Source organism: Chiloscyllium plagiosum, chromosome 3 (genome assembly GCF_004010195.1).
Source record: "Chiloscyllium plagiosum isolate BGI_BamShark_2017 chromosome 3, ASM401019v2, whole genome shotgun sequence".
In the NCBI taxonomy this organism is placed as follows: Eukaryota; Metazoa; Chordata; class Chondrichthyes; order Orectolobiformes; family Hemiscylliidae; genus Chiloscyllium; species Chiloscyllium plagiosum.
The window spans coordinates 43466279-43479138 of NC_057712.1; the positions used below are offsets into that span (position 1 = coordinate 43466279).

General features: G+C 41.8%; 1 protein-coding gene across 1 annotated transcript in view; it reads left to right on the top strand.

The window, feature by feature from the left end:
* Positions 1-12860, top strand: part of prim2 (DNA primase subunit 2) — a 198138-nt gene that overhangs the window by 133241 nt on the left and 52037 nt on the right. The window contains exon 7 of the mRNA XM_043687444.1: positions 10095-10162. Coding sequence (XP_043543379.1) covers positions 10095-10162 — 68 coding nt within the window. The remainder of the gene's footprint in view (positions 1-10094; positions 10163-12860) is intronic.

A 12860-nucleotide genomic window follows, 5' to 3' on the forward strand; every position in this document is an offset into this window, starting at 1 on the left:
GTGCAATTAGACTGTTGATTTAAACATTAGGATGTGTGTGAGCATAACTGTGGTAGAAAGGTATTTTGCAGCAAAGAGGAAAACCTAGCTAATTCCAAATCTTTCTGTGGCTTCAATACACTTCGGTCCTTTAGTTTTGACCTCTTCAGCTCCCACCATTTGCATTGTTGCACCATTGGCCGCTGCTTAGTCCATATGCTGAGAATTCCTTCCCTAACATATGACCCCTTTTGTTGGCTACCCCCAGTATCTCCTTAGTTGATCTGGTGTCAGATGCAGTTGATTCTTACTCCTGTGAAGAACCTTGAAAAGTTCTACTGCATTAGAGGCACAAGACAAATACAAGTTATTTGTGTTTATGAGGAATAAGTGAGAATGATCTTAGGAAATAAGTGACTGTTGGTGTTGTGGCCTTGTATCTTAAATTTGTGTGTATCTGGCTAGTGATTAACCTTGGGCCATAGAACAATTAAAACTTATCCACAGTCATTGACGGTGAGGGAGTTGGACTGATGCATTTGTACACCTTGATTTAAAATTGTGTGCCATGAAAGCATAAATTAAATTTAATTATCAGGAAATCAATGGCTGCGGGTGTTTTGAAGCTGGAATATTTGTTTCTTTGAATCATATAATGGTGTACCAATCCACTCTGTACTCGTGCTGCTATCCTTCTATCATTTATGTGGCTGATGGATAATTGCTGATGACTTCCTGTGAAGCAGTATCTGATCACTTATTGTGATTGATAGCTGAGGTAAAGTCAATTGTTAACTTGTACTTGGGGTGTTCAAGGTGTTTTCAGTAATTTTATGCACTTATCATTGCCTCCGATATGTACCAGCTAAATAATCCTTAGCCTAAGTGACGAGCAAAAACAAAAAAAAGTTAAGCATGCCTAGAAAAGGCCAACATACAAATGTTTCATTAAAAATAACAGCTCTGAAATAAATAACAAGCCCATAGACTGCTGATGTTAGAGAGCTGATATGACCTAAAACTGTACATCTGTTACCAGATGGATCATCTTTCATCTCTCCAAAAATAATAGAGGAGAATCTCTACACTTGAAAAGTAATTAGCACAAACATGACTTCTGAAGCGTATATTTACAGTCTCCCAGCTGACCTTGTAATCAAAATTTCTCTGCACAAAGCATCCACATTGTGCTAAAGTAGGTTTTTTAAATTTGAAATGATACAAAGCGCCAAACCCTTTATCAATTTTAAAAGATAACAGCGAAGTTAATTTATTTCTCATTTCAACAAATAGAGATGAGCAAATACAAAAGGAAATGCTCAATTCAATAATACTCAGTTTAGATATATAGCTTTTTGTTTGGAACAGTGATTGAAACCTACAAGGGAAGCATCAGTTGAAATGGAGACCAGAATATAATGGCCTGAAAAGTTTGTTTACAAACACTTGGTCATGCTGCAAGAGTGAGTAGTGTCATAGGCAGCCTTGTTGTCTTACCTTTTTGGTGTAAAAGGGCTCACTTCTACACCTGTCTTTTCCCTAACCATGTACTGTTAAATAAAGATGGTTAAAACATGCAGGCCAGGGTTGTCAAGGGCAGAGCAAGTAATAATGAATCATTCCAAAAACAAGAACTGCTACCAGCATTGTAAAGTAAATGTCTTTTAATCTGTATTTTAATTTGCTTCTGTTAATCAGAAATCAATTTTGGGAAATCTGACTCCTTATTTTAGCTTAAACTGAGATTTGAGGAGATGTCAGATGTGGGTCAGATGTGGGATGTTGAGAGGAGGTGGATGATATGTTAAAGGTGTTTGGTTTCCTTGTTAAAATCTGACAAGTAATGAACATAGTTTATAATGTGGATATATACAAATTGGTTATGCACTAACTTTTTTTTAGATTAGATTACTTAGTGTGGAAACAGGCCCTTCGGCCCAACAAGTCCACACCGACCCGCCAAAGTGCAACCCACCCAGACCCATTCCCCTACATTTACCCCTTCACCTAACACTACGGGCAATTTAACTTGGTCAATTCACCTAACCTGCACATGTTTGGACTGAGAGGGGAAACCGGAGCACCCGGAGGAAACCCACAATGTTATCAACTATGTACCCATACAATACAACAAGGTCAGCAGAGCAACACGAGTCACTTTAGCCATCTTAGGCGCAATGCTAGTTCCACAAGAGTAGATTTGCAAAAGTTGGTGTTCTTAAGAGCCCAAATTTGGAGAAGATGGTGGCATAGTGATAACATCACTGGACCGGCAATCGAGAAACCTAGGCCAATGTAAAGTGAACTTGGTTTTTGATCCCAAATTGGCAGGTAGAATTAAAAGCCAGTCTAATGTCATTTGTCTAACCACTATCAATTGTAGTAAAAACCCATCTGATTCACTAATGACCTTTAGGGACACCAGACCCACAGAAATGTGGTTGACTCTTAACTGCTATTTGGGGAATTATGGATGGGAAATAACTGCTCACCTATCTAGTGATGCTGACATCCCACAAATAAATTTTAAAAACTTCCAATTTGGATCAAAATCCAACCCGGATCAGGCAAAAAGGAACCTTTATTGCTTGTACAAAGGTTTTGGGTCTGATTGCTGATGCAGGATCCAGCAGTGAATGATACAGGTGGCATTGGACTGGATCATTGCAGAAGGCATACCTGGATTTTATGCCAATGGTTGATATGTTCCAGGAAGTAAACAGAAATTACAAGTCCCAAAGTCACTAACAAGTAAAATAAGACTGCAGGTGAGGGAGCTAGGTGGCAGATGAAGGTGCACGAGAATGGGATTATAAAAAGTAATTGGTATGCTTGTCTCTAAGATTTCATCTTGCCTAAAGATGAGCAAGCATCATCATGTTTAACAGTTGTGAACTGTTAGGCTTGGCTACATTTGATGGCATTGATGGCGAGTACTTGGGACATCTCTTTGGCTGGCAGCCGCATCATTCATTTAGGCTTTCATACAGGCTGTTGCATCATGGCAGCCTGTGCAAAAGAATTTGGCTAAACCTGCACTTGCTCATGCTTTGCCATCCTCCAGTAGCTTTGTCCAAGTTACAAGTGACCCAAATTAATTGGCTCCATCTGGCAAACATGGCAAACAGCTGCATAGACACCGATCATTTTGACTTGACCTGTTTTGCACTTAATGGCCAATCACACTGTCAAAAGGAAACTGAATATCATGGATCATTCAGCAAAACATCGAGTATGCTTGAACATGTCACTCATTGTCCGCATAATTGTCAGTGGACACCAAAGCATTCCGGTTGTTGACCTGCTTAGGTTCCTATCTGATCAGTCTTTGTTAAAAGTGCTTAATATCCATGCCTGCAGCTTGGCTTTGGTCTTTTTTGTCCTGATAAGTTTCCAAATTTTCCCAGACACCCTTCTTTATCAACACTTGGCAAAGCGTCTTGCCAATGGGTGGTGTTCGGTTGATTACTGAGTTTAGAGTCGAGAGGCAGCATCCAAGGAGCGGGAGAGTATACGTTTTGAGCATAAGCCCTTCAGGAATGAGCCTTCTGGGTCGGGAGTGCTGAGAGATGGGAAGTGGGGTGGGGCTGGAGGAAATGTAGCTGAGAATGCAGTAGGTAGATGACGCTGGGGGAAAAGGTGATAGATCCGAGAGGAGGGTGGAGCGAATAGATGGGAAAGACAATGGACAGGTCTGGAGAGCGGTGTCGAATTGGAGGCTTCGAGGAGACACGCAGGTCGTGGGCTGACTCCATCGCCTAACCCTAACCAGCTGACACCAGGGGGAAGAATGCCTCATCTTTCCCCTTGGGACTCTGCAACTATACAGGATTAATGTGGATTTCACCAGTTTCCTCAACCCAGCCCCCCCCACCCCCGCCCACACCTTATCCCAGTCCCAAGCCTCTAACTTGGCACTGCCCTCTTGACCTGTCCATTGTCTTTCCCATCTATCTGCTCCACCCTCCTCTCCAGCATGCATCCTTCCCCCGCACCTTCATCGACCTATTGCGTTCGCAGCTACCATCCCCCTACCATTTATTTCTCAGGCCCCCGGCCCAAAAGCCTCATTCCTGGTGAAGGGCTTACGCCCAGAGTCTATTCTACTGCACCTTGGATGCTGCCTGACCGGCTGTGCTTTTCCAGCACCACATTCTCAACTCTGATCTCCAGCACCTGCAGTACTCACTTTCTCTTCCTGATTACAGGGTTTGATTGGTAGTTATTTTTCTTTACCAATCTGGGATAATGTTATTATTAGCAGTAATAGCTCGCAATCCATAGCAAGTCTGCTTTGCAACTTCTAATCTCTTTTGTGGGGAATGACACATTTTACCATTCATTTGTGGTGACCTGCACAAATAGGACATTGTGAGTCCTGCTGTGTGGTAGTAGACATAGTTTATTCGAAGCTGCAATTCCCTGAGTTACAAAGCCTTTTTTTATTGGTTCTCCTTATTGCTTCAATCATGTTCAGATTGATGGAATAAAATAGCAAGTAGCGGTTCTCAGTTTAAATGTAAGATAAGCAGTTGTTTAATGGGGTTTGCAAAGGGAATTTAATACAGGCTTAAATGAACAAGGCAACTTTCTTGTGAAATAATTTATGACTGATGGCAGTTTTGTGGAAGAATATTTTCCACAGGTAAAATTTCTAAGCCATTTTAATCGGTTTTCTCATTTAGTTTTGTGATCCTACATTGAGGTCAAAATGCATATCTTTGTTTGAAGTCTTTAATAAATCTACTTTCTGGTGATTCATGATGTCAAGCTTTGATATCAATTTACAACTTGAAATCATTCTGCTAAATGCAAGGTAGTTTCTTTTTCACTGCCTGAAAGGGGCAGTAGAGGTGGGAGCCATCACAATATTTAAGAAGTATTCAGATGAGCACTGGCAGTGCAATTAATACAAGGTTACAGGCTGAGTGCTGGAAAACGGGGTTAGAGTAGAGAGAGGCCTGATGACCCAAGTGGACATGTAGGGCTGAAAGGTCTTTATCCATTCTGTTACAAACTCCGACTCTGTGACTTTTATTGTGTGTCAGGCATGATGTCTGAAAGCTGGTGAGATAAAGAATGTTGAAGGCATTTAATGCAACAGTAAGTATTTAATTGAATATGTTCCCATTATTCTGGATGTAGATAGTGAAGACTGCAGATGCTGGAGATCAGAGTTGAGAGTGTGGTGCCGGAAAAGCACAGCTGGCCAGGCAGAATCCAAGGAGCAGGAGAGTCAACATTTTGGGCATGATCCCTGATGAAGGGCTTTTGCCCGAAACATCGATTCCCCTGCTGCTTGGATGCTGCCTGACCTACTGTGCTTTTCCAGCACCATACTCTCGACATTGTTCTGGATGTGCCTAACATTCCTATCTGAACAAGGTTGTAGAAAATGAGACTTCTAAATTTTTTTAAAAATCCGTTTCTTTCTTGGGTCAAAAGAAACTGAGAAGTGGAAGTAAAATAAGTCCTTCTAGAAATTTTTTATTTATAAAACTGTCCATGCCTTGTTCCTCTTCATCTGTAACCGACAATCCATTGAGTTTCTGTGTTCCTCCAAATTGCATGTGATAATTTAAATTGCTCCAGCATTGGCTGGATCTTCAGTTCAGAAGCCTTCAGGTCTGGAAGTACCTGCTTAAACCACTTTGACACAATGCCTTACCTTGCATCTTCGAAACACTGTTCAAGTCTATCTCTCTGATCAAATGTTAGGTCATCTGTCCTGTTGTCATGTCTGTCAAATGTTTGTGTAAAATGATCAAAGACATTTTCATGCTGTTTTGCAATGTTAAAAGACGCTGTATATATATGCTGAACAAGTTCTGTATTTTCATCAATGCACTCTTCAATATCTTTAAACTGCTCCAAGATTCCTGTATGTGAAATGCTTCAGACAAATGATGGTCATTATTGTTAGAAATGGATTAGAAGCAGTAGGGTAGCCAAGTGTACTGTTATCCAACAGAGATTGATGAGATTTTGGTCTTCCTTTTCTTGTCAGTCATAAAATTTCACATGCAGTCGGTTCAAGCATTGTCAGCTTTCTCCTTTGTGGACAAGGTTGGAAAATTTGCCTTAACATAGCCCCTGTGTGTGAAAAATAACTGGTATTGGAAATGGAAGGAGTTCACATTAATGCAGAGCGAATGCCTTTATGTAGTGGGTAAGGTAAAGTTGACTTCATAGCAGACGACAGTTCAACTCTGCCTGCATTATTGGTGCTTAAATAAATGCTGAAATATGTGGAGCTTTGATGATACTTATGCAGTATAAGCATTTTCCAAAATATTCTTGACGATTACTTTTTTTTTTACAAAGGAACAATCAGTTCAATAATATCTATGAATTATAGAATCATAAAACACAAGAGGCCAGTCAACCCATCATAGCTTTCCCTTGCTCTATCCTCACACTCCTCCATATTTTTCCTTTCCATTTCCCTCCTGAAAACTATTAAATTTATTGCCACTCCTTTATTGGCAAAGCTCATTAAAAAAAATTCTCCTCTAGCCTTGTAAAGTGACTGTCTTCTTCATAAATGCTGTGGCATAATTACATGAGCATGGCAGCACATAATGCAGGTTGGGGTTCAAAAACTTTGAAGTTTGAAAATGGTCAACAATGAGCATTCCTAATCTTCGTGATATTCATGTTTAAGGTCAGGAGGGCCATATGGACAGGTGGTAAGTCTGATGTTGCTTTCAGGCTGTGGTTTTAAGTTGGTTCAGTCAGAAGTTTTCGTTTTGCACATGGATCTGTGGCACCATGCTCCAGCCTGAGCCACCGCCTTTAAAAGGGTGAAGACAATAGGGAGCAAAACAGATATTGTTGGCCTTGCCAACTGAAAACGTTTTCTACTTAGCTGTGCACAGAGATTTATTCACTATTATCCTGCATAATGAGGAGGGTGCAAGTGTGATGTATAGCCAACACTAACAGTTTTCAAAATTGAACCTCCACATAAAATTTTAGATACAAAATTGAAGACAATCATATTTCAAATATCACTCAAATCATTATCTGGATGGTGTCTGCTTGAAAACTTCATTTCTATCGGATAGTGAAAGTTTCACTGGATTTTTCCCTTGGTCTTTTTTCTAGGTATAAGTACAGAGACCACTTTTGAAATAATCTAATGCAGACTTTCTCCTTGTAACTGGCTGCTGTACTTGAAAAGGGCATATCCTGGCCTAGACGAGGCCTTAAATTGGAGAGCCTTTCTGTTTGGCACCAAGTATTTCACTGGTGCATTGAAGTGTGTGAGCTCATGCTTGGAATAAGGATTCTGTTCTGTGACCAAATATTTGATGAACTGTGTAAATTTACCTCGGTTCATTGTCTCGGAAGCAATTTGACTGTTGTACACTGTGCAAGAGGCCAAAAGCACCTTGACTCCAATATGTCAGGCAACCTTTTAGTGATAAAATTAGGATCTGAATGAGACAGCTGGTGAGACTTTGGATATGTGCTTATATCTTTATTTGTTAATCTTTGTCTTCCCTGCTGTGCAATAGTTCCTGAGTCAGTCAGTGATGCATACATGCCTTTCTCTTCATTTCCACTTGATTATGTCAGCAAGATGTGTGGATGTACAAACCACAATCTTACTTTTCTGTGCACAGAACACTATCATCTAAATGGAAATGAGGATGTTCTGTATTTCTTTGTGGGGAGAAATGCTGGTCTCCTGTGTAATATTGCTGATGTTTAAGAGGTGAAATATTCCATTCAACTGGGTTTCACAATTATCTGTTAAGTACAAGGGTGAAAAATAGCTCAAAAATAGAATTACAGATCCCAGTGATTTGTCTTTTTATTGTAGTGAGATTTATGAAATGTGGAATTGAAGCACAATTCCACTTTCTTTTTGTCATTTGTTGTTTTGTGTGAGGATGAAGCAATTAAATGGACCGCTAGGAACTAAGTTCAAATGAGTGAACGTTTTAAGTGAATTTCAGTAAATCTACTTAATTGTGCAGAAGAATTGGTTGATTGTGTATGTGCATTTATGCATTAGTTTGAAACAGGTTAGTGACACATCTGCACATCCCAGCTACCTGATGAAAGAGCAGCGCTTCGAAAGCTAGTGCTTCCAGATAAACCTGTTGGACTATAACCTGGTGTTGTGTGATTTTTAACATGCCTGCACTGCAGTGGGCATCGGAAGAGATCTGTTTGGATGTGCACCCATTTTGGAGTGAGGTGTGTGTTGCACAGACTGGTAGGAAACATTTGCAGAGAGCGAGTTAGGCAGTTTTTGACCTGTGTGTGTGGCAGTGATACAGCAGAAGAAAAGATCAACCTCACACGAGATAAAGATTGGGGATCTAGGACACCATTTTGAAAGGAAGATTGCTTCTCCAGGCAAGCACGAGGACAGCAAGACCACAGGAATCACTGTGTCGCTCTAGTGTTGGGCAGAAACACCATTATCAGTTTGAGTCATTGAAAAACTTTCTGTAAGGACTGTGTAAAAGTAACAACCTACCGTTTTCTTGTTGCTTCTCTTCAGTGCTTTGATGCAACCGAGCTTCCGAGAGCAATTTAGAGGGTAGCTGTTAGTGTGGGACTGGAATCTGATAAAGACCACATGGGTATGGATGACAGACTTCCTTCATGAAAGGACATTAATGAATACTTAACAGTTGTCTGCCATTTTGCCAATTTTCACTAATAATTAGCATTTTATTCGCTTGATCAATCTGAGGAAACGGAGACTGGACAGGTAAGCTCTGATTAGTTAGGGTGCTGCCATGGTGATAACAACTGGGATTGGCGAAGTCCATGACCCTTATCTCCATGATAAAAAATGCAGCATATAGACAAGTTCCTTTTGCTTACATGGAATGGGGTCCTATTTGGTTTGTAAGTTAACAGTTCCTGCTGCATCTCCATGCTAAGCTTGATCAGCAGCCTTTTATGCTTTATAAATTGTTGTTCCCTTTTTAAGTTTGATTTCTTGTGTGCCAGTCCTGATGACTCCAAGGCAAGAAGCTTTGACATCATTCATATTCTTAAAACTCTTGTTGGGATCTGTGAATGTTCTCTGGGTTAATAGACCAAGTCTCTGGTGTGTTATTCCAATCAGGTAACCACTGGTATTCCAGTAAGGTAAATGTTGGAGTGACAAGCTATTTGAACTAAATGGGTACACACTTGAATATAAAATCAACCAGCATCGATGAACAGTGAAGTAAGGAATAGATGATATTCTAAAAAAAAAATTAGCAAGTCCAATACGGAATTGAGGAATGAAATCAAATGGTTTAGCCATAAATAAGAAAGCACTGAAAGGTGAGAGATAGTTTAGATGTGAAAATGGATGCAGAAGAATGTGCCACATTCCTGTTGAAGGGCTTATGCCCGAAATGTTAATTCTCCTGTTCCTTGGATGCTGCCCAACCTGCTGTGTTTTTCCAGCGCCACACCTTTCGACTCTGATCTCCAGCATCTGCAGACCCACTTTCTCCATATTAACATCCATCCCTTGTGTGCCTACCTCTGTCTCTTAGGGCTCCATCTCTACCTATTCGTTCACTCCTCCCTCCCTAAACACCCTCCCTCCCAACTTTTCCTAGCTACAATCAGTTCTAGAGAAGGGTCACCAGACTTGAAACGTTAATTTTCTTTCCAAAGAATGTTCCAGCTTCCCAATTTACTTAAGGTGAGTTGGGGATGGGGTCCGGAACAAAAGGGTAATAACTTTAAGAATTAAGCCATTCATAGATAATGTGTGAGGCTTATTCAATGTTGTTCAAATCTGAAACTCTTTCCCACATATCTGACGCTGTGAGTCATTTGAAACTTTAATTCTGACTTTTCTGTTTGGCAAAGGTTATGGAATTAAATCAGATAAATGGAGTTAAGATGCAAATCAGCCACAATCTAACTGAATGGTGAAACAGACTTGAAGGGCTGGACAGATCTGTCTGCTTTCATGTTTGTAATCATTGAAGAGACTTGTGTACTTTTCAGAACTTGCGATTGGCTTGTCTTGATGACATGAGACAGATTGTGCTACTTGTAAATTTTTGTTGTGCATTGATTAATTTGGCTTAGCTGTTTGTTTGTGAATGGAATCTCACTATAACATTACCTATTTTCTGCAGATTGCGTCAAGATCGCTGCCTGTTGTACAGTCAGACGAGCGACTTCAGCCTCTGCTGAACCACCTCAGGTAATAATTCCTTCTCTGACAGTTTAAATGCAGGTGTAAACTAAATATAATCTACACTGATGAGGATCTCATTACTGTAGTTCCCTCTCCACCAATATCCTCCTCCGCCTTGCCAAACTAGTCCTCACCCTTAATAACTTTTCCTTTAATAACTCTTTCCATTTCTTCCAAATCCAGGGGGTGGGCACTAGGATGGGCCCACCCCCTGGACACTAGGATGGGCCCTAGCTATACCTGCCTCTTCGTTGGCTACGTCAAACAGTCCCTGTTCAATATTGACACAGGCTCTAGGCACCAACTCTTCTGTCATTACATCGATGACTGCATTGGTGCAGCGTCCTGCACCCAAGCTGAACTGGAGTAGTTCATCGACTTTGCCCACAACTTCCACCCCGCCTCAAATTCACTTGGTCCATCTTGGACACCTCTCTCCCCTTTCTTGACCTCCCTATTTCCGGTGACAGTCTCCAGACAGACATTTACGATAAACCAGGCAAAAGTGAGGGCTGCAGATGCTGGAAACCAGAGTTTAGATTAGAGTGGTGCTGGAAAAGCACAGCAGGTCAGGCAGCATTGGAGGAGCAGGAAAATTTATGTTTCAGGCAAAAGCCCTTCATCAGAAATAGTTTACGATAAACCCACAGACTCTCACAACGACCTGGACTACACCACCTTCCACCCAGTAACCTGCAAGAACTCCATCCTGTTGTCTCAATTCCTGAACCTCCACTGCATCTGCTTGGATGAGGAGACAATCCGTTTCAGGCAAAAGCCCTTCATCAGAAATAGTTTACGATAAACCCACAGACTCTCACAACGACCTGGACTACACCACCTTCCACCCAGTATCCTGCAAGAGCTCCATCCTGTTGTCTCAATCCCTGAACCTCCACTGCATCTGCTTGGATGAGGAGACAATCCACTCTCAAGCATCCCAGGTGTCCATCTATTTTGAACAATATGCTTTTCCACCCCCCCTCTGTCATTCAGACATTCCTCCACCACACCACCTCCATTCCCTGTTCCACTGCTTTAAACCAGCCCCTCCACAAATGCAATAGTCTCTGCATCCAAAGCATCATCCTTAAACACTTTTGCCAACTCCAACTAGACCCCGCCACCAAGAACATCTTCCCCTCCCCACCCCTCTCCGCCTTCTGCAAGGACCGTTCCCTTCGCCAATCCTTGGTTTGCCCCACTCTCCCCACCAACCCCCCTGAAACCCAGGTACCTTCTCCAGCAGCAGGATAAGATTCAAAACCTGCTGGCACCCCCCATTCCCCCCAACCACAATTTCAAATTACCTCCCTTCCCATCACCTGACTCACTTCCCAGCCCCTCCCCACTCCCTTCCATTCCTCTCATTGATCCTCCCTTCTAACCACCAACTGGATTCATTCTTCCAATCAACCAAACAGGTTGCACCCTCTTCCTGTGTTCACCTATCCTCGCCTCACCACCCCCAGCAACCCCCTTCATCTGCAGCTTCCCTTACTCCCACCCCCAGTCCTGAAGAAGGGTTATCCTTACTCCCACCCCCAGTCCTGAAGAAGGGTTATATCTGAAACGTTGACTTCTTCACCACCTGATGCTGCCTGGCTTGCTGTGTTCTTTCAGCCTCCTTGTCTTCGAATCCAGCATCTGCAGTTTCCATTGTCTGCAAACAAGATCTAGGCTATAATGTCAATGTTGAATGCATTGACTGCAAGATTACAGTACTTGGCTTCAGTATATGTTTTCATTAATGTAAACATAATATTTATCAAATGTTTCAACAATAATGCGCACTTAGAAGAGCATGTTTTTTGTTTGACTAACAAGATTGCAGTCACTTTAAAATGGCACAAACTGTCTTGTACCAAGCTTATTATCATAGTTGATTATGGTGATAGGAGTACAGCATCATATGGAAAATTTTGATTTGTGAAAAAAACATTGCTTTGCTTTTATGATCACTTCTGAGATCTGTCATAACTGTGTCATATGGTATAGTAGAAAGCAAGGCTGGTAATTGATATTAATAAGCTCACTTGTTCAAATGTAGCATTTCAAACTGAAGCTTTAGCTCTTGCTCAGCTAACTGATAGGTTGCACGCTATGAATGATATTGGGTTACTACCTTGATTTTACTGTGACCTACAGTTAGAAATTTAGAAGCATGTTTTTCAAAAAAGGGAAATTACAAAGGGATGTTTTAATTTCAATTGAGGATGTTGTTGAGGTTAAACTGCACAGCAGTCCTTGCTGCTTTCTTGACTGTCTGCTATAACCTCTACCTGCACTTCTTACAGCTAGTCGGAAGAAATCATTGTTACAACCTCCACTCCCGGCACCTTCCCCTGCAACCGCAAGAAATGCAAAACTTGCGCCCACACCTCCCCCCTTCCTTCCCTCCAAGGCCCCAAGGGACACTTCCATATCCGCCACCAACCAACCCAACCACCCCGTAGCCCAACACTTTAACTCCCCCTCCCACTCCACCAAGGACATGCAGGTCCTTGGACTCCTCCATCGCCAGACCTTGGCAACACGACGGTTGGAGGAGGAGCGCTTCATCTTCCGCCTGGGAACCCTCCAAACACAAGGGATGAACTCAGATTTCTCCAGTTTCCTCATTTCCCCTCCCCCCACCTTGTCTAGTCAAATCCCTCGAACTCAGCACCGCCTTCCTAACCTGCAATCTTCTTCCTGACCTCTC